This window comes from Triticum aestivum, chromosome 4A (assembly GCF_018294505.1).
Source record: "Triticum aestivum cultivar Chinese Spring chromosome 4A, IWGSC CS RefSeq v2.1, whole genome shotgun sequence".
In the NCBI taxonomy this organism is placed as follows: Eukaryota; Viridiplantae; Streptophyta; class Magnoliopsida; order Poales; family Poaceae; genus Triticum; species Triticum aestivum.
This window is the reverse complement of record NC_057803.1, coordinates 640,832,625-640,856,760: the sequence shown is the minus strand read 5'-3', so window position 1 is coordinate 640,856,760 and position 24,136 is coordinate 640,832,625. Positions and strand designations below refer to the sequence as shown.

Genomic DNA, 24,136 nt, shown 5'->3' with positions numbered 1-24,136 from the left:
GCACGCCCCACCACCGACGCCGGCCGACGGCGTTGAGCCTGCCGGAGGGCTCGACGCCGTTGGTGGCCTCGAGCTGCTCGGCGTGACGGCGGCGAAAGTAGGGCTCCCAGAGCGGGCTGTCGGGGACGTACCGTGGCCCCTCCCTCGCCGCACGCGGCAGGGACGAACGGATGCGTGCGATCTCCGCACGCGGCGCCGCGCCGGTGGGTATCGGGGGCACCGGCACGCCGCCGGCGCTGATCCTCCACGCCCCGGATACCCGCATGTCCGGCGGGACTGGGTACTCGGCCTCGAAAAGAAGGCGAGCCTCGCTCTCGTGAAGATGGCGGCGGCCGAAGCCGTTCGCCGTCGCGCCGTCGCCTGGGAAGCGCTCGTCCATGGGTGCTGGAGACGGCGAGAGAGAGGAGAGGGAGGAACGACGACGGCGAGAGAGAGGATAGGGAGAAACGACGACGGCGAGAGAGTACGAGTCGCCGAGTGCGCTGGGGCGCATCTTATATAGGCCGAGGCGCCGCCCGTGCGCGAGCCGCCGTGAGTACGCATGGCGGGCGAGGGAGGGCGAGGGACGCGCGTCATCCGGCCTTCACTGCGCCGCCCGTGAGGCATCAATGGCGCAAGCTGACCGGCGCGGCAGCGCGGCAGCTTTGGCATTGATTCGCCGCGGGAAACAAGGCGATGAGGACGACGAAGGGGCGAGAAGAGGGTAGAGTCGCTGACGCGGCGGGCCCGTGGCTGTTTCGCGCCAAAACAGTTCGCCCCGGCGCCCCTGGGCGTCCCCAGCGCGCCGGGTTCTGCCTGGGTCCGCCGGCGCTGTTTTCGGCTCAAGCCGGCGAAAATTGGTCTCCTGGGGACACGACTGGACCGATTTTTCGGTGCCGGCGCAAAAAAAACGCGTGGGAAGGCCTTCCTGGGCGCGGCTGGAGATGCCCTAAAGCTGGCCGAGCAAACTAATTAAAGGTGACGATCAGACGGCGGCGGCGGCGCCTTGCCCAACGCCCCTCTCGCGGCGCTGCTGCGGCGGTGGCTCGTTGAGGAACGCCCAGCTGCTCCTCGTCCACCTGCATGCACACAACCGAGGTACGTACGTCATGGATGCACGTACACATGCATCCATGCATCATGCATGTTACGAATATGTACTCAAGCAGCTCATGCTAAGGTATACGTACCAGTCGCGGCTCGTGCTGGGGCTAGCGGCAGCCTCGCCGGCCGTCACCGTCCACGCTGCCCGTCATCACCGGAGGCGACGAACGGGCGTAAGACAGAGTCGACGGACGCGACAGCGGCGAGGTGAGGACGGTCGTGCCGCCGTTAACGTTGTCCTCGGGCGCCGGCGGCTTTGTCTGCTGCCTCCAAAAGGCCTCCACGTCCTCCTTGGTGAGCGACCGGTTCCTCATGAAACGAACTGCATAGACGCGTGTATGTACTGTCAGGGCTAATTATTCGACCAGCTGCTCTTGCAGCATCGATCGATGATGGTGGACGGTTGCACACGGCGATAGATAGTGTGTGCCTTTGTGGTGGTAGCGCATGTGAGCTCCAGCCAGCCATCAAAGAGCCCATATCGGCCTAGCAACTCGACCTACTAGCGAGGACGCGTGGTCCACGAGCGTGCACACAAGTGATCGATCGGTTGTGAATACCTGTGATAAACCTCTGCAGGTCATTTTATACACGCTTGCAAGCATGCATGGATAAGCCTGAGCTGTCCAAGCACGTAGTAGCTTGCGTACACATCGGCGTCGCCCGGCCGGTGCTGCGTGTATGGCATGCACGCGCCCGCGATTCAGTGCATGCATGAAGGCTGGTGCGTGTGCGTGCGGCTCATTTCGTCGATCGTCATCCTCTTGACCGTCCTGTTCGGCCGTCGGTCGGTCTCTAGTTAAGCTAGCTGCAGGTCATCGTTGTCGGCAGCTTTGAAGGCTAGATGCGGCTGCACTGCATGCATGGATGCCGTACATTCGCTGCGACGACACGAACGCGCTTGGGATGATGTCCATTCTCCTTTCTCTCTGTTTTCATTTCGGCGCCTTCGTATGGGAGGTGGCCGTGCGACGGTCTTGATCATATGCAGTAACAACTGGACACATGAAGCACAAGTATTGTCGCATGATGAGACCATGGTCATACCGCCGAGTCATTACTGTTAGCGTACGTGTGTGTTCACGTCGTGCGTCTGTGCACGTACGTGGGTTAGTCATGTGTTAAGCCCAAGTGGCCCGAGTCTTAAGGCTGGCTTTGTGTGTATGGTTAGGCATGTACAGCTATATATGGTGTAATCTCCGAATCAATCAATACAGAGAGAATTGCACGAGTTTCCTTTCCCTGCTGTCTTTCCAACTCTAGCATGGTATCATCCTGTTAGATCCTCAACTTCCACTGCCTCCACTCCTTCCTCGCAACATGAGCTCCTCGTCTGATCTCTCCTCCGGCGGCTCTGATTCCGACGAGGAGTTCGGCCCTCCCGTCGTCGCCACCCAGAGCCTCCCCACTCTCCAAATCCAGAGCCTTCGCATCCGCGATCATGTCATGGTCACCCTCGACTTCGAGAAGGAGAACTATGGCCTGTGGCGTCGTCAGTTCCTCGACGCCCTCGCCAAGTTCGGGCTCACTCATCATGTCGATGGCTCGCCGGCGCAGGCCACCTCCGACTGGGTGCTCGCCGACTTCGCGATCCTATCGTGGTACAACGCCACGGTGACTCCCTCGACCCTGGAGATCGTTGCGGACCGCAAGGACAAGGCGTACACGCTCTGGAGGTCCCTCCGCTCCCTCTTCCGCAGCAACCGGGATGCTCGCATCACCTACCTCCTCGACGAGTTCCATGGCTTCATCCAGGGTGAGCTCTTCGTCGTCGACTACACCTCCAAACTCAAGCAGATGGCAGACACTCTGCGGGACCTTGGGCATCGCGTCAAGGATCGGGATCTCGTCCAGAACGTCATGCGCGGCCTCGACGACCGCTTCCAGCACGCCGTGCCGCACATGACCAGCGGGCGCCTTCCCACCTTCATCAAGCTCCGCGCCTTTCTTCAGCTCGAGGAGCAACGGCTCGCCGCCCGCTCCGCCCTTCTGGCGCAGGCGCACGCGTTCTACGCCACTCGCCCTCCAGCACCGGCCCCCTCCTTCCACATGGCGGCGCCCGGTGTTCAACCGGCAGGTGCGGGCCCCTCGGCTGGTTCTCCAGGGTCGCGCGGCCGCAAGAAGCGCAAGCACAACTCGTCTTCGGGCGCCGGCTCCTCCTCCGGCGGGGGCGTGCCCGCTCTCGGTCACCATGGCGCTGGCTCACGCCCTCCTGCTCCCACTACTATTGCCGGGACGTTCCAGGGCATCCTCGGGGCGCGACCTCCTGCTCCCGCGACCCACCACGCGCTCCAGGCCACGTCCAGCCCGGCGCCGTCTCCGCAGTGGGACCAAGCCGCTCTCATCGCGGCGCTCCACCAGATGTCCGTACAGCCGCCCTCGACTCTTGGAGGCGACTGGGTGTTCGACAGCGGCGCGTCGTCCCACATGAGTTCTGGTGCTGGTATACCCTTCTCCTCTCCCACCCCATCTTCTCCTTCCTCCGTCGTTGTAGGCGATGGTTCCACTCTTCCCATTGTAGGACTAGGTTCTGCTTCTCTTAACACTCCCTCCCGTTCCCTCTCTCTTCTCGAAATTCTCATCTCTCCCTCCCTTATCAAAAACTTAGTTTCTGTTCGAGCTTTTACTCGCGATAATTCTGTTTCGGTTGAATTTGACCCCCTTGGCTTCTCTATTAAGGATCTAGCTACCAAGACGGTGCTTCTCCGATGTGACTCCACCGGCGACCTCTATACGTTGACGCCTCCACGCCACTGCCTCGCCGCCACCGTCACTGCCACCATCTGGCACCAGCGCCTCGGACATCCCGGTGCCGCCGTCCTCGCCAAGGCTTCTACCTACTTCAAGTTCACCAACAATAAAAGCTCCACGCCGTACTGCGATGCTTGTCGTCTAGGCAAACACACTAGGCTCCCATTTGCTTCTTCTACTTCGCAAACAACTTTTCACTTTGAACTTTGTCACTGTGATTTGTGGACAAGTCCCGTCTTGAGTGTATCCGGTTATCAATACTATTTAGTTATTCTCGATGATTTCACTCATTATGTGTGGACCTTTCCGGTTCGTCGCAAGTCCGACATTCATCGCCTACTCGTTCTCTCCTACGCCTATGTCCAAACACAATTTTCTCGCCCCATTCTTGCCTTTCAAACCGATAATGGTCGCGAATTCGATAATCACGCCAACCGCACCCTTTTCGCGTCCCACGGCACACTTCTACGCCTCACATGCCCATACACTTCTCAACAAAACGGCAAGGCCGAGCGTATTCTCCGCACCCTTAACGACGGCGTTCGCACCCTTCTTCTTCATGCCTCCATGCCGCCACGTTGGTGGGCTGAAGCCCTAGCTACTTCTTCCTACCTCCTAAACCGGCGTCCATGCAAACCTCGCCTCATCACTACACCGTTCGAGTTGCTTTTTGGCCGCCCACCTGAGTTCCGTCACTTGCGCGTGTTCGGATGCCTATGCTATCCCAATCTCATCGCTACGACACCTCACAAACTCTCCCCACGTTCGGTCGCATGTGTATTCCTTGGCTACCCAGACGATCGAAAAGGATATCGCTGCTACGATCCAATCTCGCGGCGTATCATTTTTTCTCGGCACGTTACGTTTGTGGAGTCTGTTTTTCCATTCAAAACGCTGCCTGATTCATCCTCTGTCTCCTCAGATCTGCCAGATAATCCCGCATCGCTTGATTACGTAGATCCCGCCGCCCCTGCATGGGCGCCGCCCGAGCCGGCCGCTTCATGCGCGCCACTTGGCTCGGTACCTACCTCCCCGATTCCAACTAACCCCGCCTCCCCGCCCATGCCATCCGGCCCCACGTGCATGCAAAACTGCCCCGCCTCCCCGCCCATGCAGTAGCGCCCTTCTCGGTCAACTGCACGTGAGTCTCCTCCCACTCCACCAGCCTCACCACATGCCTCCTCACGCATGCAGCCATGCAGTTCACAATCCCATGAGCCACCGGACCCATCCTGCCCGCGCATGCAGCAGCACAGTTCACAGCGCACTCCGTCCTCCAGCTCTCCAACTCCCCCCGCTGCGCCCGCATCACACGTCCATCCAATGCTTACGCGCGCCCGTCACGGCATTTTTCAGCCAAACCCACGTTACGCCAACCTGCAGGCGACGACCATCTCTCCGCGTCCATCCTCTGTCCGCGCTGCTCTGAAAGATCCAAATTGGCGCGCGGCTATGCAGGTGGAATACGATGCTCTCATGGCTAACTCTGCCTGGACACTTGTACCACGGCCGCCTCGCACTCATATCGTCTCCGGCAAGTGGGTTTTCCGGATCAAAACCAACGCCGACGGCTCGCTGGATCGCTATAAAGCCCGTTGGGTTGTTCGTGGTTTCGCTCAATGTCCGGGCATCGATTTTGGGGAGACCTTTTCTCCGGTGGTCAAACCGGCAACGATTCGCACCGTTCTCACCTTAGCATGCTCACGCGGCTGGCCTGTTCACCAGCTTGACGTGAAAAATGCTTTCCTCCACGGCGTTCTTGATGAGCAGGTTTACTGCTATCAGCCAGCTGGGTTCGTCGACGACACTCGTCGTGATCATGTATGTCGACTCTCTAAGTCGTTGTACGGCCTCAAGCAGGCGCCACGAGCCTGGTTTCATCGCTTCGCCACCTTCGCTGCCACCATCGGGTTCACCGCGTCCCGCTCGGACGCCTCACTCTTCCTACTACGGCGGGGCGGCGATACTGCTTACCTACTGTTGTACGTCGACGACATCGTCCTTGCTGCTTCATCGACGACCCTTCTTCGACACATCGTTGATCAGCTTCAGCGCGAGTTCGCCATGACGGACATGGGCGATCTTCACTACTTTCTCGGCATCCGGGTTCATCGCACGGCGCGTGGGTTCTTCCTCAACCAATCCCAGTACGCCGACGAGCTTCTTCAACGAGCCGGCATGTCTCAGTGTCATCCTGCATCTACCCCTGTTGATACGTCACCCAAGGTTCCTGCTGATGCTGGCTCCCCGGTGGATGATCCGTCTGAGTACCGTAGTCTTGCTGGCGGGCTTCAGTACCTTACCATGACGCGCCCTGACTTGGCCTACGCAGTTCAGCAGGCATGCCTACACATGCATGATCCTCGTGACTGCCATCTCGCCATCATCAAGCGCATCTTGCGGTATGTTCGTGGCACCTCCACCTATGGCCTCCTTCTGTCATCTTCCGCCTCTACGGAGATCGTGGCTTACTCCGATGCGGATTGGGCCGGCTGCCCGGACACTCGACGATCTACCTCGGGCTATTGCGTCTACCTCGGCGGCACACTCGTGAGTTGGTCCTCCAAGAGGCAAACCACTGTCTCTCGCTCCAGCGCGGAAGCAGAGTATCGCGCCGTTGCCAACGCCGTTGCTGACTGCGTGTGGCTACGGCAACTCCTTGATGAGCTTGGTTGTTCTCTCCCGAAGGCCACGATTGTGTTTTGTGATAACATCTCGGCGGTGTACATGTCCACCAATCCAGTGCATCACAGGCGGACGAAACACATCGAGCTGGACATTCATTTTGTCCGGGAGAAGGTGGCTCTCGGCGACTTCCGGATTGTACATGTTCCCACCACTCAACAACTCGCAGATATTATGACCAAGGGCCTCCCGGCAGCAGCTTTTCAAGCCTTTCGTTCCAGTCTATGTGTCTTGCCAAGCGACGACAGCTCGACTGCGGCGGGGTGTTAGCGTACGTGTGTGTTCACGTCGTGCGTCTGTGCACGTACGTGGGTTAGTCATGGGTTAAGCCCAAGTGGCCCGAGTCTTAAGGCTGGCTTTGTGTGTATGGTTAGGCATGTACAGCTATATATGGTGTAATCTTCGAATCAATCAATACAGAGAGAATTGCACGAGTTTCCTTTCCCTGCTGTCTTTCCAACTCTAGCAATACATTATACACGATCCCACCATGGAACATACTTACATACGTACGTACTGTATACAACTACAAACTCCTAAACACTACACTACCCTGCCTCTGCCTGATGATCCCTGGCGGGCCCAAAAACAAAAGATCCACCCACCAGGATACAGACAGGGATTCGGCAGTTAGCAGAACCAGACCTACTAACATACTGCTACTTGCAACTATTGTACGACGTACTTGGACATCACACCGGCAGCACCGCCACCATTACACTGCACTACAGATCCACCCAGCACCCAGCAGGATACAGGATTAAGCAGACACATGCGTCATCGTGAATCAGAGATGCACGGTGACGACGACGCTGCCGGAAGAGCCCCAGAAAGCGTCCGGCACGAACAGGAAGTGTTGGGGCTGGCACCCCTCCAGCCGGCGGACGTACTGCACTCTCCCCGACGCCGTCAGCGAGGGCGACCCAGGCCCGGGCTCGCCGCGCATCACCACCATCCTGTACTCAACTTCCTCGTCTTCTTGGTCGGGCTTGGGATGCGGGCAGATGCGGACCAGCGACAGCGACCGCCCGGTCAGGACGTCGCCGCCGTTGAGCAGGAGGATCACGCTCACCCTGTCGCGGTGAAGGAGCGTGTGGACAGGCTCGTCCCGTCGCAGAGTGACCGTCGCGCCCCGGAGCAGGCCGCCCACCATGTCACAGTTGGGCACCGGCGCCGGCGCCTGCGCGTGCTCGTCGTGGACGTGGTCGTAGAGCAGCGCGCCGCGGTAGGCGCAGCCGTCGAACGGGCAGCTGTAGGTCGCGTATGGGCACGCCTCCTCCTCGTGGCTCCGCAGCTCCGTGAACTTGACGGTCTCCCCGCAGCCGAGCTTGCGGAACTTGTGGTTCATGGATGTCGCCGATGCGCTCGTGGCAGCAGGAGCACTTGTGGTTCATGCCGATGCAGCAGTTGCCGCACGCCGCATGTCCGTTCTTGCACTGCTCGTCAATCAAGTCAGAGAAACAAGCCATGCAAGTTATTAGCAGAGTAAAGATTGAACGAAATCATGCTGCAACCAATGCAGAAGTCAAGTTTTTCAGACACTTGCCATGAAGATCTGAGAATCAAAAAGGCAGGGAGCAGATTTCACATTCAAGGGTGTCCATGTCGTGGGAGAAAACATTGTCCGTCTCTAATTCTTCCTGCGGCGCCGTCATGCGGTCCCGAGTTTCGGTGCTGATTTTCGCCTTCTTGGAAGCGCTCCTCTCTAATTCTTCTTGGAAGCAAACAACGACGACGGTTCAGCAACATGAACACCAAGCAGCATAATGCAGAAGAAGCATTGCATCAGCATGCTCGCCTGAATGAATGGAGGTCGGGGCGAAGGAATCTGCACCGGGAGGCGGAGGCCCGTCGTGTTTGGCGATGTCTCCTGCGAGGCCGGGTTTTCATAGGCAAGCACGAGAGCACTGGCCGACCAACGTGGCCACACGGCAGGACATGGCAGGGAACAACTGGACACGTCAACACGCCGCTTAATGTACGGACGCCACGCAGACCCACACGCGGAGCGGTAAAAATGATCCGTGTAGACAAGTGTGCCCGCACGGGGTTGTTGTGCTGTGGTCACCCTTCTGGTGGGACCCATCCGTCATAATCGTGCTCAAAACGGTCTAATTCGGTGGCTAATTTTTTTATAAAAAAATATGAAAAAATAATACTTTTTGACACAATTCTGTAAATATGTTTTTTACCGTTCACTCCCCCTAGCGGAGGAGCCCCGCAACCTAAGACAAACGATCTTGGCCATCACAAGCTGGAACCCAGCACCTGCACCGTAGCCTCCACCTCTTCCTTTGTCAGCGATTGGTTTCTTATGAAACGAGCTGCACATCTAATCTCGAGGTCAAATGCACTGCATGAACCGTAAATTCCGAAAGTATAGTAAAAAACAAAAAACACTGATTTTTTTAGGTCAGTATCAACAAATACTCTTCATCCTGCAAATTTTCTCCCCGAAAAGACATCCGCAGTGCTCCAAAATGCTTCCCCTGAATTTTCGTTTTTTGTAACATCTGAGATGCCAATGCAGAAAGTGACATATACACATAGTATATCTCCAAGGTTACATGAGTGATAATACAAAAGGTGACATGCACTCCACATCGTATAGAAATCAAACATTAGCAAAACCACCACTCCAATTACATGGCTGGTACGTACTCTCTCCGTAAACTAATAAAAGAGTGTTTAGATAGTGATTTAATAGTTTAAGAGAGTACTTATTTACAGGGATACAAAGCCAGCTTATAGCAAAGTAATTAAAGAGATGATGATCAGACGGCGGCCGCGGCGCCTTGCCCAACGCCTCCTCCTTCGCGCTGCTGCGGAGGTGGCTCATTGAGGAACGCCCAGCTGCTCCTCGTCCACCTGCATGCACGCAGCCACAACCAGCCGTACGTGATCGATACATGTAAACATGGATCCATGCATGCTATGAATATGTTCATGTATGAACTCAAGAAGCTCATTTCGCAAACAAAAAAAAAACTCAAGAAGCTCATGCTACTATGCTATAAGGGATACGTACCAGTCGCGGCTGGCGCTGGGGCTAGCGGCAGCCTCGCCGTCGCCGTCGCCGTCCACGCTACTCGTCATCACCGGCGGCGACGAACGGACATGAGATAGAGTCGGCGGACGCGTGGTCAACCTCGGGCTCCCCTTCTAATTAACCAACACATGCAAGCAGAGTTAAAAAATCAAGTATACGCATTTGACAAGCTTGCTTAAGGAACCCGATGCAAATCCGACGGACGCACGCATGGGAACCGGTTACGTACGCGGGGAGAGGAGGCGACGACGGTCTCGCCGCCGTCGACGTTGTCCTCCGGCGCCGGCTTCTTGTGCTGCCTCCAGAAGGCCTCCACCTCGTCCTTGGTCAGCGAACGATTTCTCATGAAACGAGCTGCATAGATAGAATGATGATAGATACCATTATACTACAAGGCTAATTAGGAATCTTGCAACGTGAAGTTGCATGCACTATCGATGGTGGATGGTTGTACGTAGATACACGGCGGACGTACCTTTGAGGTCGTCGTCGAGCGCATGGGAGCTCCATCCAGCCATGAGAGAGCCCATATCGACCTAGCAAACTCGATCTTTATCTGGAAAGATGAAAAAGATCGATGGATCGGTGGTGATAAGCCTCAGCGGACAGCATGCCATTTTATACCCGCTTGCTAGCATGCGTGGATAAGTATGAGCTGTCCAGCACGTAGCTTCCGTACATATCGTCGTCGCCCAGTGCTGCGTGTCTGCCATGCACGCACCTGCGAGTCAGTCCATGCATGCTCGCTGGTGCGTGTGCGTGCGGCTCCTTTTGTCGTCAACCTCTCGATCGATCGTCATGTCCGTCGGTCGATCTCTAGTAGAGCACTAGGTCATCGTTATCGGCAGCTTTGTACGCTAGCTGCGAGTGCACTGCACTGCATTCCGTACATTCATTACGACGACACGAACATACGATGAAAATAGAGCGGATCGATGTCACAAGTGCGGCGGGCTGTAACCGTACATATCCACCTCACATACGACGGCGCCGAAATGAAAACAGAGGGGGTGTCACAAGCTTTCACCCGAAGTTCGTTGGCCTTCGTTTTGAACAACGAAAAGAGTACTCTTTGTAAATTTACTCTCATTTCTCCTGTGCTGATAAGTGATGCACTGCATCATTTATCACAACCCGTTAGGTTTTTCTTTCTTTTTCATAGATTTATCTTTCATCCCTTGAACAAGACGTCCAAATTGTTAATTGTTTTCATCATTATATTTCTAGCGCTGAGATCTTCAAAACTAGATTATATGTTAAAAGATGTTGATGATTTTTATGGAAAAAAAAAGTAGAACGCTCAAAATGGCGGAAGGCATTTTAGCCTAGTGCTCGTAATGGGGAAGGCACTAGTTTTTTTAAGGCGGAACACTCCTAGAATTTGGCGGAAGCACTATACGTTTTATTTTTATTCTTCAAGTGCTACACACTCTTATCTTTTTTTTCAAGTGCTCACACTACTCCGAGCGATAAAAAAACTAATACATACGCACATGTTTGGCGGAAGGCACTAGTGACAATATTAGGTATTTGATGGAAGGTAATTGTTGTTAGACTCGTATAGAGTTGGATGGCCGGCTCTTGTATCGTGTCTGCGGATGCGTCCGGACACGACCAACGGATGGATAGTGCGTCCATTTTAAAAGGTAGTGTTGAAGATGCCCTTATACTTATTTGAAAGAAGGGCCAATTTTGTTCTGTGACTTAAAAAGAGAATGTCTTTATTCGGTGGTTAGCCAGATGCAGGGCCGGCCTTGAGGGTATGGCGGCGGGGCGACGGCCCAGGGCCCAGGCGAGGAGGGGGCCCATGATAGAGTATATATCTATATTATAGCCCAGCAAAAAATAGGTAAAAAAATACAAAAAAACTCGAGAAAAGAAATAAGATGGGCTAGGCCCATCAGATAGCTAGCAAGCCATCGCTGATCGATTAACGAACGCAAAGTCGCGAAGCGACACCGTGACTCATGCCAGTTGGCAGACAGACGACTGCTCGTTTTCCTTTTCCTTCGTAGGTTAGGTTCGTCAGGCGCCGTGACGCCCGTCGGCCTCCTCGCTCCGTCGCTCGGCGCCTTGCTGTGTCATCCTCGCCTCGCCTGCCGCTAGCCCGCTGGCCGCTGGAGCTGCACGCGCGGCGCGCCGCACGACAGTCCAGCAACCCAGCGGCCCGGCCATCCGGCATCCGGCAAGGCGGCACCGCGGCAATACGTATACAAGTATACATCCGACTAGCGACTACAAGTCTTGAAGTCTGCAACGCGGCCGTCCCCAATCCTTAAAGTACGTTTGAATGTTTCCATCCATGTTCCTCAGTTCCCGTCCATCCCCCAAACCCTAATTTGACAATTTCAGTACTTTATTTATTCTTTATTTAGTATTTAATTACGTATTCAACTATACATCCATGATCCATCCTCCAATTTCAGTATGCATGAAGTTTTAAATTTTCTAATTCAATCAATCATTTTTTTGTCATTCTATGTACATGTCTAGGGTTCCAATCATCCGATGTATAAATTCCTAATTCTTTGTATCCTCTTTTGATCTTTTCTTCATGATTTTAGGACATTAGCATGCCATGTTACCTAAGAAGAAGCAATTGTCGGGTGCTGAAACAAGAAGGAAAAAGAAAGAAAGTGATCCGAAAATTCTACCATTGAAGGATTCTTTGAATAAGTTCTTTACATCTTCAAGCAATGTTAATGTCATTGAAGAACAGGGGCAAAAAACTACTCCTGAAGAAACCTTTTTTGAAGCACTGAAGTATTATTGTTGTCGATGGAGTCAGTCTAATTTGGTTCTTATTTGAGGTAATTAATCATGTCGTGTTAGTTTCATTTTGCGATTTTTTAGTATTATTGTTGTTGATGAAATCCGTTCGAATTTGGTTATTATTGTTCTCGATGAAGTCATTTGAATTATTATAGTCAAATTTTAAACTAAAGATGTGTGACTAAAAGTTACTCTTAATAAGTCATATATATAACGCACATACATACATATATATGGTCTTAGGACTTAGACATAGGGGCCCATGTTGTCGAGTTCGCCTAGGGCCTCCCAAAACATAGGGCCGGCCCTGGCCAGATGGAATGATGAGGAGTGACAACTTTTGTAAGGTGTAATCGGTTGATTATTCGCCCTTGAGGCTTAATGTTGTATTCCATTTATTTATCTCCCTGCCACAGGCATTCTAGAATAACAGGATGCTATGGTGTTTGAAAAAAAGATAAAGTCTTGTTAAAACAAACCAAATGCAGCGTACTATGTTTTCACCATTTATGGTTCTACTGTGTGATTTTGGCAAGAAAATATAAGTATGTGGCTGTTTATGTAATACCGTTGCATAATGGAATTGTAGAAACTAGAAACGACCTCATAATATATCATGTTTTGTTACAAACACAATACAACCACAAACTTTCATAAACACGCACGCACACTCGCCTCTATAAACGCACGCATGCACTACTTACCAGGGGTGGCGCCAGGGGTCTTCTTGGGTATTCGGTTGAATACCCAAGATTTTGACAAACCATTGAAATTTTATATAAAACAAGCGATTTTTTTTTGCAAAACAGTGATGATTTAGGCAAAATGAATACTCTCCTTCAAAATGAATACCCACCCTCTAGAACCTGGCGCCGCCACTGCTACTTACCCATATGAGCATTTTTGAGAGACTGGGCTCATAATTGACCATATAATGACACAATGCAAAGTTATATATTTCCCAGACAATATTTAAATTTTTGTAAATTCAAAAGGTCAATTACATATAGTTAAGTTTGGGACTAAATTTTCACGTAAGACATAGATATATGTTGATTAACATTAGTTATGTTCTTTCTTCCACCATTTGCGAATTTTTAAATGTATAATGATTGCTTTTCAATGTTGAATTTTATCAATGAAATAAAAAATATTTATAAAATGCCTAGAAAATAATGAAACATACAAAGTTCAAATATTTTCCTTACAATACCATCTGTAAAACACTAAAACCAAAAAAATACACAAACCAATGAAAACAAAAATACCTAAATATTATACCAACGACGGGTTGAGCTTGGACTAGGAGACCGCTACTAGTATGATATGCCTCACGGCTAACCAAGGCAAAATCAGACCCATATTACTGGTGGCGGTCACGACAAAGTGCTCACCACTTGTATATTTGGCCACGGGTAACCTGACACTAGTAGAAAAAGGATTATTTGTTCCGGTTCATAAAGGCCTTCTGTCCCGGTTTTGGAACCGGGACAAAAGATCGTTACTAATGTCTTTGGCTTTTAGTCCTACTTCTTACACGAACCGGAACAGATGGGCCTTCACGTAGCCGTTGCGACCAGCCTAGGCAGGGGGGACTTTGGTCCCGGTTGGTGACACCAACCGGGACCAAAAGGCGAGCTGAGGTTTTTTTTTTGAAAGGGGCTGGTTTAGCGGGTTTGGGGGTTAATTTAGGTTGTTATTAGCTAGCTAATAGAGAGAAGTGTCCTCTCTTATATCTCCGTGCTTGGTTTACCAACACTACTGCTATGCCTAAACATGGCTTAGATTAAAGTGAAGGCAACATGTGGTGCATGTCGAAAGTAATACTAATCCTAACTTGATCAAGTTTGGACCACATGCATGTTGCCTTCACTTCAATCCAATCCATGTTCATTTCACCCATTGATATATAATAACTCTTCATGCTCGCATCATGCACCATCATATATAATAACAAGTCTACTAATCATCATCATACAACTTCTACTCGTTATTAATAATGAGTCATGCGATCATTATCCTCATAGTCATCGAACCAACCCTACTTAATTGTTCTTAGCACATGATCATCAGTATTAGATAGGACCTAAATACCCTCTTCAAGGTAAAATAGCATAAAACAATATATACCCTGACTCTCCATTATGGAGAATGGAGATCATCCTGTCTCCAATTCTTGCGCTTCGCTTCCTTTTGCTTCCAGGAACCTCCTTGCGACTGTCTATACATTTTTTCCATCCTTTGATTTGCATGTCACCATTTCTTTTAGAAATCTGGTATGGACAGTTGAGATTCGTAGGATGACACTACTAGGGAAAAGCCTAGCAGCAGCGAGGGTTTTGGGCCTCTCAGTAGCGCGGGTGCCGGCGCTACTAATAAGACGCTACAGCTAACGTATAGCAGTAGCGTCTGTTGTCCCACGCTACTGCTATACATGAATAGCTGTAGCGCTCTTTGGGAAAGGGCGCTACTGATATTATCTGCAGCGCTGTTTGCTGGGAAGCACTACTGGTAAGGAGGCGCTACTGCTAAATTTCCCCCCTCGCTACTACTAGTTTATTTATTAGTTTTTTCCTGCATATTTGTTTTGTATTTGTTTTGTATTTGAATAGGCTTTATACAATAATCTTTAGCATATCATACACATACAAATGTAATGATAGCATATACATACAATTAGTCTCATCAAATCATATCATCATCATAATCATCATCCAACACAAAGTGGTCTCTCGTCATCATCTCGAAAATAGCGATACAAGTCTCGATTACTTGCAAATACATCGTCATCCATCTAAACAATGATATACACGAGAAGAGCTATCACTTTGAGAACATGAGTTTGTATCCCTCTCTCGCATTAGCGTGAACCTAAACTAACTACTGCCTGTCGCTCGGAAATCGGAAACCGGTACACCTGGGCGGCCTGACACTCCGGCCACTTGTCGTATATATACTCCTGGCATAGCACTTCTTCGCCATCTATGATCTATGCACCTGCATCATCACATGAGTCGATGATATGCAACATATATAGTTGAGCAACAGAAAGAGACAGACTTGGCAAAAATAGAAACAACATATCATAAGTATAAATAACAAAGTTCATCGTACCCCAAAATACCCTAACTAGAGTGATTTTCGCTAGTCAAGGAGAAGGACGGTTTAATTACATCACAAATAAAGTTTCACCGTGCATAACTCAAAGTTTTGTCATACAGAAAGTATGGACTAAACGGACACATTGTCATATATCGACAATCACTCCAACATGTTGTTCCATCCATCCAAGTCAGGGAGATAGTCCCCGAGCCTAGTGAAAGGCTTCAGGTCGAGACGCTGAGAGGCTATCCATGTTCGGACGTCTTCCCGCGACATTTGTCCTTCTCCGTAGAACATCCCTGTTTTTCCGACGACCTCCTTCATGATGATTTGGGCAAGTGCGCTGGATGTTATAGAACTCAGCTCGAAGTCGATGATCCTCGATATCTCCTATGTCCTTTGCCCATTGCAGAATATGGGCATCGCCGGAAGAAGGTGCCATGCGAAGGTTCTGGTGATCCCGTCTGTACTCCAGCATGTGGTGTAGGACATAGAATCCATCATTAAGAGAATCGTTCGGTTGCTGGATGCAGCAGAAGTCGGTCTTATGGCCGAAGGCGACCCTGCCGCCCCTTATCTTCTTGTCCCTGACCTCTCCACCCATTGATTGGTAGTAATACATAGCACTGTCGAGAACATCCTTGATGTGGGTGTAATCCTTTGTGTGAATGTTCTTCGACGAGTCCAAGTAAAGAGCGTGGGAGAATCGGGGGTAGAGGATGATGAGGACGGCGCGCCCGCCGCTGCGCAAAATAAGTCCTCAAATTAATTAGCCTCCACCGTGCAAATGAATGATTGAAATCGAAGGACGAAGGATAGCAGCGCGGATGACTTACACGGGATGATAAGGCACGAGAATCGCCCCCTTGTCCTTATTGGCGAGCATGAAACTGACGATGTAATCCCTCGCGTATTCATGGTGATTTGCGCAGACTCCCAAGAAGCCCTCGTGCATGTAGTACGGGTCAGCGACACAGATATGAGATATCTGCTCAACCCCGATGATGTAGTTCATGTGCAAGGCATAAAGGCGGACAAACGTAAAATCCAGCTTCTTCACGTGAAACATGTCGAATATGTAATCGAATCGGAGGAAGAACTTATCCGCGGGGAAGCTGTCGACGTACGACATTTGCCGCGGAACGTTAACCACGTAGAGTGGGTACCCTGGATCTTTCGAGGCGAGGAGGTCTTTCTCTACCCGCAGCACATCGTCATGAAGTCTCTTTAGATCGCCGAATCTGGCCCGTAGCGCTGTTGCAGGTAGGATTGGTTGACCGGGGATATGCCATTTATCCGCATCAGGGATATCTATACGGTCCTGAAGCTGAGGCTGCTGAGGTGGCTGGATCATAGAAACAACTTTTTTGCCTTTTCTCGCTCTCTTCCTAAACTTCTTTACTACCGGAAGGTCGTCCATAATATGTTGAGACGGCAATTCAGGCACCGACTCATGACGCTCAAACCCTGAGGAGGCGCCAGTATAGACATACTGTTCAGCAGCACCATCGTCGTCCTCATCCTCATCCATGGCGACGTCATCAGCGACTAATGGAGCCTCCTCCTTACCCCGTCCGCTATCACCCAACCCGACACCCGACGCTAATTGGGTAGGTGGGGTGTTGATGTTCATACCTTGCTGAGGCTGCGTGCTCGTGGGTGTGCTCCCGGCCGCCTCCAGATGAAGCAGACTCTTTGACCACAACAGGACCCACCCAGCATTGCAAAAATCACCAAGCCGCCACGGTGTCTCGTCGTCATCCCCCAGTAGTACTGGAGGAGGCAAATTCTCGTGGCCCGGTTTGACACTGGCCACGGAAACCTTGAAGACGTTCGGGGGATCGGCCGGCTGTGGAACAATGGTTCCTTCGGCTCCATTATCGTCGCCTTCCCCACGTCCACCTTCTGGTCGCCGATGGTGTACAATATGGTGCACGGGGTTTCGTCGGCCTGCAAAGAAAAGTCTGCGATGTGAGACATCCGGAAGGAAACAAAAACGGGAGATTATATATTTATATTGAAGGGGGCCGGTGTGACAGATACCGTGAGGGTGTCGAGCTCAGCCAAAGACGAAGCACCGCCTAGCACGTCTGGTGCGGGAGCCGGTGCGGGAGCAGGTGCAGCTGCAGGTGCTGGTGCAACGCTAGTCGAGCTGCTCCCCGCCAAGAAGTCAGCAAGGGGAAAGTCCGCTGCATTTTTTTCTGGATTTTGCCTGGTCCAATTGAATACGGCCGGAACCAAGGTAGTAGAAATATCTACAGCCACCTGTTTTGCGGCAGCTACCGCTGTTGCGACTGTCTGAGTTGATTTCTTCTCAACCGCAATCTCAACCCTTTTGTCGATGTTTTCTTCATTTAACCTTCGTCTTTCCTTTCTCTCATCTATGGTCTCACGGTAGTACTTCTTCCACGTGGCGCCGTCTCCGACACCGTGCACGTGTCCATACGACGGTCGAGTATCCACCGGTTATCGTTTCAATATGTTCAACGCCCGGTTGAATGGAGTGTCCCACTTGGGCCTCGCCAATGCCTTGGACGGTGAGTCGCTTTCGGCCGCAATCCTGTGTTGCTCTCTCTGCAAAAGGCACAACGATCGTTTACAAATATGACTAACGTGTGCAGTCGAATTGATCAGAAACTAAAATTACCAGTAGTCTTATGAACTCCGTAATGACCGGTGTTGTCTCGTAAACCTTTTTCACTGGGTCCCAATGGTGCCGGGCCCTGAGGACGTCACGCTCCTACTGGACGGTGAACTCCGCCAAGGGGTCTGCGATGCCCAGACTCGTGGCTTCCGCGTCCTCCTTGGCCCATTTGGACCTCTTTCCGCCGTAACCACGGCTTCCGAGGTGGTGGCTTCCAAAGTTCCTCTCTTGAAGCCCCTTCATGTACTTAGACTTTTTTTGGCCTCTTCGGCCTCGCAAGCCTCCTTGAATATTTGAAAGTGCTCTTCCGTGATTTTTGGATTATCCTTTACAATCTCGGAGTAAGGTTCCTTCTTGTCGATGATCCTTACTTTCACTCGATTTTTCCAGGCGGCCAACGCGTCGCTAAACTTGGTCATGGCGTGTTTGTTTATCTTCTTCATTGCCGGGTCCTCATCTGGATCTTTATAATCATTCTCATTCCGGCCCGGGAACAAGAATATCTGGTGAAACTTCTTTAGGAGGGAGCTCCTCATATTTTCTATCTTCTGTAGTTTCTCATCGTTGATGGTGGCGGTTGTCCGTACGATGCAGCCTATTTAATTGTCGTAGCATCGACGCGCTTCCTCGGGCGCCGTTGGCTCAAAATTGTCGTCGTCCACCTTTGTGACCACCGGCCACTCTAGTAGTCCTGAGTTTGTTAGGAACCCGTTGCCTCTTTGCTTTCGGTTCTACACCGGCTCCGCTCCCCGAGGCAGCGCCGGTCTCAGTCTCAGCGCTGATCTCGATGTCGGTCTGAGTCTGAGCGCTGGTCTCAGTCTCAGCATCGGTCTGCGTGTCGGTCTCAGTCCTCGATGCCACCGGTGGGCCCAGCAATAACATCGGTTGATCATCGGTAAGGCTAAAAAATTCGTCTACCGCCCGGTAGGCGTCGTCGCAATCACCAGAACCCTGTCCTTCATTGTTGCTAGCCATGTTTCCTATGATTAAATCTAGTCAACTAATTCTAGACCTAATAAAATGAATAATGACATAAAAAAGGCCTATTGTTTTGTAGGAATGTTGACTCCTTCCTGGTGCGGCAAATCACGGGCACTCGATATGTCCTAGTTTGTAGCACAAGTCATGCCGAAATTCACGGAAAATTTCGGCATGACCTTTGCTAAAAAGTGGACAAATCAAGAACCTGAAATTTGCCGGAAAAAAAATGAATCAACATTCCGGCAAAACATAGGCCACTAAACATCATTTCCTGAAAACAGTGTCCAAATATACACGAGCAACCACATGTCCAAATTTCGCAAGCTAATTGAAAAACAAAGTGTAGAAGAAAATCCATTTAACTAATAATAGAACAAAATTCAGTTAACTTTAGTGTTTTATAATGATGAAAGGAAAAAAATTCAGTTAACTACTAATTTCATTCATTTAGGTTATTCATTTAACATCACCTAATTAACCTACTGTACCACTACTACTAGCAGCACTACTAACCTAATTAACCTAGCAAAATTCTAGTGCCCTAACTGAAAAACATCTAATTAACATCTACTAGTACGACTATTGCCCTAACCTAATTAACATCTACTAGTATCACTATATACTATACAAGCAGCATCTACACTAATTAAACCTTACTGCCCTAACTAACTTTTGCTCTACTAATTTTTTTCTCTAAAATGCAGAGAGAGATGAGTGGGGGGAGGGGTGGGGGACTTACAGAGAGGGGAGAGAGGGCGGGCTCGGGCTCGGGCAACGGCGGTCCTGGGCGGGCTCGGGCGGCGGTGAGGTGGAGGGCGCCGACGGTGACGTCGAGGGCGGCCTCGGGCAGCGGCGGTGAGGCTGAGGGCGGCCTCGGGCGGCGGTGATGAGGATGGCGACGGCCTTGGGGGGAGACGGTGAGGTTGCGGGCGTCCACGCCGGCAGGAGACGGCGGCGAAGTGGGCGACGGCGAATTGGGGAGATGGCGGCGAGGGCGAGGGATTTGGGGAAGAAGTGGTGGCCGGGGGCGGGGGAGGGGGGACCGCTGTTTAAGTGAAACGTAACGGTAGCGAGTTTCCGGAAACGCGTTATAGCTATGTTAACTATAGCGCGTTTACTGAAACCCGCTATTGCTATTCATTTCTCCTTTTTTCCTTTTTTCTTTTATTTTTCTTTACATTTTATTTTTTTCTTTCTTCCTTTTCTATTTCTTTTATTTTCATTTACTTTTCTACTTGTTTTTCACTTTATTTTATTTCCGTTAGCAGCAGCGCCTTACACGTAAGCGCGCTACAGCTAAGGAGCGTAGCAGTAGCGCTGGGCCAGTATACGCGCTACTGCTAGGTTGGGCTAGCCATGTGCGCTCAGTTAAAACATAGCAGCAGCGCTTTTCGCCAGTACGCGCTACTGCAAAAGTCATAGCAGTAGCGCGGTTTATTTACGCGCGCTGCTACTAATTAGCAGTAGCGTTTGATTTTGTACAGCGCTACTGGTAACATTCTGTGTATAAGGTTTTCCCTAGTAGTGTGACATGACTGTATGTTTAAAACATTAAGGTTACCTTTCTGATACATCAAATGAGGCACATAATTTTCTGGGATTATCTGTTGAAAGACATAGTAATAATTTCATAGTTAGCAATGATGTATTAGTTTTAGAAGTATGCAAAAGATGCACGGATGTCGTAATAGTAAAAAATCTTATCAACTTATCTCCATGGTAGTTACCGTAGTTCAACACGTGCACTAGTGGCACGTATTGACCACAATGTTGAGAAGTTTGATTGTAGATATTGTAATTCTCAATATCAGTACAAAATCTGATCAGATGATTTTTTTTCTGGTAAGTTAATTCGGAGCCATCGGTGTAGTGAGTTTTGTCTACCATCTTCCGCACATTCTTTGAAAAATGAAAATAAGCTGTCAACTATTTTTTTTAGCATCAGTACAGACACAAGCGCTCATATACACGCGCATACACTCACCCCTATGAACGCACACACGCACACTCTACCCCTATGAGCACCTCCGAGAGACTGAATCGGCATATCATCTTGAGATTTACGAAGTCACCGTAGGCGCCTCGTCGTCGACGGGAACGTCTCCTCCCACTGAAAGCGTATCGCCGGAAATCCTGAAATAAATCCAGAAATAATGCGAGCACCAAGATTTGAACCCTGGTGGGTTGAAGATACCACTGTCCACCTGACCTACTCAACCACAGGTTGATTCGCAGCTGTCAACTATTTTAAAGATTGACGAAGCCATAAGAAGCCTTGTTACACTGTATGTATTTTCCTTTTCTCTGCTCTACGGGACGATATATGTTCACAAATGACCAAAGTACGAGGTCTTTTCTGTAATTCGGTCCAGCAGAGCAGAGCAGCTTAAAGAAACGCGAGAGGGTGGATAGGATAAGGCGAGCCATTAGGCGCGTGAGACGACGAACCCCAGCGACCAGCAGAGCAGCGCAAAGTGAGCCATGCTAGCCTCGCCGGCGCTCGCCGGCGCCACCCACTCCTTCCCGGCCTTCGTGTCGGGCAGCCGCGGCGTCCACCTCCCGTCCGCCTCCGCGCCCTCGCACTCGCCGGCGCGGCGGGCCGCCCTGGTCGTCCTCGCCAAGGCCAAGGTGTCCACGCCCAATGCCGACCGCATCGCCCGCCACGACCGTCTCCGCAAGAAGGTACTAGTACTAGTGAACCTCCGGGACGAAGATTGGCCTCCGTTATTTTAAGTCTCTCTTCCAATACGCGGTCAATTGTTTCACTGGAAGCGCGCGCGCTCTCTCTGCATGGAGTTGATAGGGCAATGCCATGCCGTTAAAGCGTTTGACGAAATGTCCTTAGTTTATTGCGGCAGTAAATTAAACGCAGATGTCTTTCGTGTTGCTGAACGTCTGCAATATGTCAGATTGGGCACTTGAGCAGTTGAGCTCCTGTTGATGCATCTAGTTACCATACAAGTGCCTCCCATGGTTAGTTTTGCAGAGAATTGTTTGTACCAGTGACTGCCGCCGGATGTAGGCAGAGTCGAGGGATTGCAATGTAGCTAGCGCATCTATAAAACGCCATGCCACTTGTATGTAATCCTATGCCAACTCAGATTCTTGGTGAGGTTGGTGATGTAGAAGAGAGATGGTTAACTTAATGTTGCACTAGATGCAATCTAGGCACACAAATCGAGTGATTGGACACAAAAATTATATGCATCGGAAAACTTTTCCACACCAACCAAGATAGAAGGATGGTTCAATGGGTGACGAATGGTGTGATGTTTACACTGTATAAGCTTATATTATTGTCAATGGAATCAGGACTGATATGGTCATTACACATTTTCCCTTTCAGGTGAGTGGCACCACAGAGAGGCCAAGACTGAGCGTTTTCCGCTCAAACAAGCATTTGTATGCTCAGGTGATCGACGATACAAAGTCATGCACTCTGGCTTCTGCCTCAACAATGCACAAAGCTCTTTCAAAGGAGCTTGAGTACTCTGCTGGGCCAACAACTGTAAGTTGGTTTTGAGTTGTATTTTCATTCATATTAAGCTAATATGGCCGCAACATAATATCAACTTGTTTTGCGGTTCTATGTTCCCTTTCGTATAAATAAGACTGTACAGTACTGTATACCATTTTAACTGGCTGAACCTTTGGAAAAGAAATTGGTTTCAGTAAGGAATTGCTGTCAAACTCACTGTCTGTTATACTCCCCTATATATTTTTTGTTTATAATAGAATTGTCACTAGGAGTCTAAGCAGAATTTTAGATTTATCATTGTACATTCCCAAAATGACCAAACTTGTTTCCTATTTATATGTGGGTAATTCAACATTTGCTATAGATAATTGTACAATTGCTGGCATTGTGACATTTTTCAGTCAAATCAAACGGCCATTCTTAGTTCTTATATCCACCAAGTTGAAGCCTACACTAGGTGGAGATGAGTGGAGCCATATTGGCAAGGCAGTAGCTTCTAGATAGACTATTGGAACTTGGATATTTGAGGGAACATTGTACTGATGTATCTCTCAAGAGAACTTGTAGAGGTCTGTGCTCTGTTTTCAGAAAATAAAAGATGCTTCTAACTTGTATGGTTGCTTCTGCTGGTTTTAGACATCTAGGTTTTCAGTGACAGAACTTGCTTTTGTGCGATACACTAATAACATCAATGTTCTACAAGTCTGTAGAGGCCCATGATGCTCTGAGGACATTTGTTTTTGGTGTATTGCAATCAACAAACTAAAACTTGCATCTGTAATTGTTTGTTACTCAAAGGCACTGCTTAGTTTCTGATGATAGTTCAATGTTGTGGTGCTTGGTTTCCAGGAAGTGGCACAAAAGATTGGTGAAGTGATAGCCAAGTCCTGCTTGGAGAAAGGAATCACCAAAGTGGTCTTTGACCGAGGGGGTTTCCTCTACCATGGCCGCATCAAAGCTCTAGCCGATGCTGCTAGAGAGAATGGGCTCGAGTTCTGAATTTTCCTGTTGATATTTCCAGGGTCGCATGTAATATTCTCTCTTTTTTCCCGTCTGTTTGAACAATCCTTTCTGTAGTCATTGGAGTCGCTCTGCAGACATGGCCCCTCTTTAATGTTATCTGATCTTTGTATCAACATTGAATCAGCGTTGCAAATGGAAGATTCATTTTCTGTCTATTTCTGCACTTTGGCTTCTGCCCATGCAACCTTGTAAACCAACACTTGGAAATGGAGTATTCAGTCTGCGAGCTTGGGCAAAATAACTGAGAAGAATCATGCACTTAAGCAGATTTAATAGTTTAGTACTGCTAGTTGGAAGAGAGAACAGAAACAGGTGCGATATCTGTAAACCTCTTTGTTATTGGCATGTCAAATACTGAGTACAGAATTCCAATCACACAGTAATTCATCTATGCTTGTTACCTGAAACTAGATATATACATGATGTATATCATTTTGGTAGCTGATAATTGGGATACACTGATTGGTCCCTAGACTACGCTGACGGCAACCAAGCATTATTAGAGCAGTAATTATGGTGACGCCGAAGTTTCAGGCTTTCAGAGCAACACGCTGATAGCTTGCATAAA

The 24,136-nt window shown here is 50.0% G+C and overlaps 3 protein-coding genes and 1 pseudogene across 3 annotated transcripts; 1 reads left to right on the top strand and 3 right to left on the bottom strand.

The window, feature by feature from the left end:
* Positions 1-964: 964 nt before the first annotated feature.
* On the bottom strand, positions 965-1,563 carry LOC123082839 (uncharacterized; annotated as a pseudogene).
* A 5,391-nt stretch (positions 1,564-6,954) lies between these two features.
* Positions 6,955-8,998, bottom strand: LOC123082837 (uncharacterized). The gene is made up of 2 exons (XM_044505073.1): positions 8,066-8,998; positions 6,955-7,955 (listed from the first exon to the last, which is right to left on the bottom strand). The coding sequence occupies exon 2, from the start codon at positions 7,865-7,867 to the stop codon at positions 7,307-7,309; it is 561 nt and encodes a 186-aa protein (XP_044361008.1). The 5' UTR covers positions 7,868-7,955; positions 8,066-8,998; the 3' UTR covers positions 6,955-7,306.
* Positions 8,999-9,125: 127 nt separating this feature from the next.
* Positions 9,126-10,172, bottom strand: LOC123082838 (uncharacterized). The gene is made up of 4 exons (XM_044505074.1): positions 10,044-10,172; positions 9,798-9,922; positions 9,548-9,681; positions 9,126-9,387 (listed from the first exon to the last, which is right to left on the bottom strand). The coding sequence occupies exons 1-4, from the start codon at positions 10,096-10,098 to the stop codon at positions 9,294-9,296; spliced, it is 408 nt and encodes a 135-aa protein (XP_044361009.1). The 5' UTR covers positions 10,099-10,172; the 3' UTR covers positions 9,126-9,293.
* Positions 10,173-21,404: 11,232 nt separating this feature from the next.
* Positions 21,405-23,723, top strand: LOC123087841 (50S ribosomal protein L18, chloroplastic). Its single transcript, XM_044509957.1, has 3 exons — positions 21,405-21,749; positions 22,414-22,575; positions 23,395-23,723. The coding sequence occupies exons 1-3, from the start codon at positions 21,549-21,551 to the stop codon at positions 23,542-23,544; spliced, it is 513 nt and encodes a 170-aa protein (XP_044365892.1). The 5' UTR covers positions 21,405-21,548; the 3' UTR covers positions 23,545-23,723.
* The last annotated feature ends 413 nt before the right edge of the window (positions 23,724-24,136 follow it).

Excerpts from the sequence above, each read along its gene's own strand:
- LOC123087841 (XM_044509957.1), top strand. The coding sequence starts at position 21,549 with ATGCTAGCCTCGCCGGCGCTCGCCGGCGCCACCCACTCCTTCCCGGCC. Across the intron at positions 21,750-22,413 it reads ACGACCGTCTCCGCAAGAAG|GTGAGTGGCACCACAGAGAG; the intron begins GTACTAGTACTA and ends TTTCCCTTTCAG. Across the intron at positions 22,576-23,394 it reads ACTCTGCTGGGCCAACAACT|GAAGTGGCACAAAAGATTGG; the intron begins GTAAGTTGGTTT and ends CTTGGTTTCCAG.
- LOC123082838 (XM_044505074.1), bottom strand. The coding sequence starts at position 10,098 with ATGGGCTCTCTCATGGCTGGATGGAGCTCCCATGCGCTCGACGACGAC. Across the intron at positions 9,682-9,797 it reads TCGTCGCCTCCTCTCCCCGC|AAGGGGAGCCCGAGGTTGAC; the intron begins GTACGTAACCGG and ends TTGGTTAATTAG. Across the intron at positions 9,388-9,547 it reads CCCAGCGCCAGCCGCGACTG|GTGGACGAGGAGCAGCTGGG; the intron begins GTACGTATCCCT and ends GCGTGCATGCAG.
- LOC123082837 (XM_044505073.1), bottom strand. The coding sequence starts at position 7,867 with ATGAACCACAAGTTCCGCAAGCTCGGCTGCGGGGAGACCGTCAAGTTC.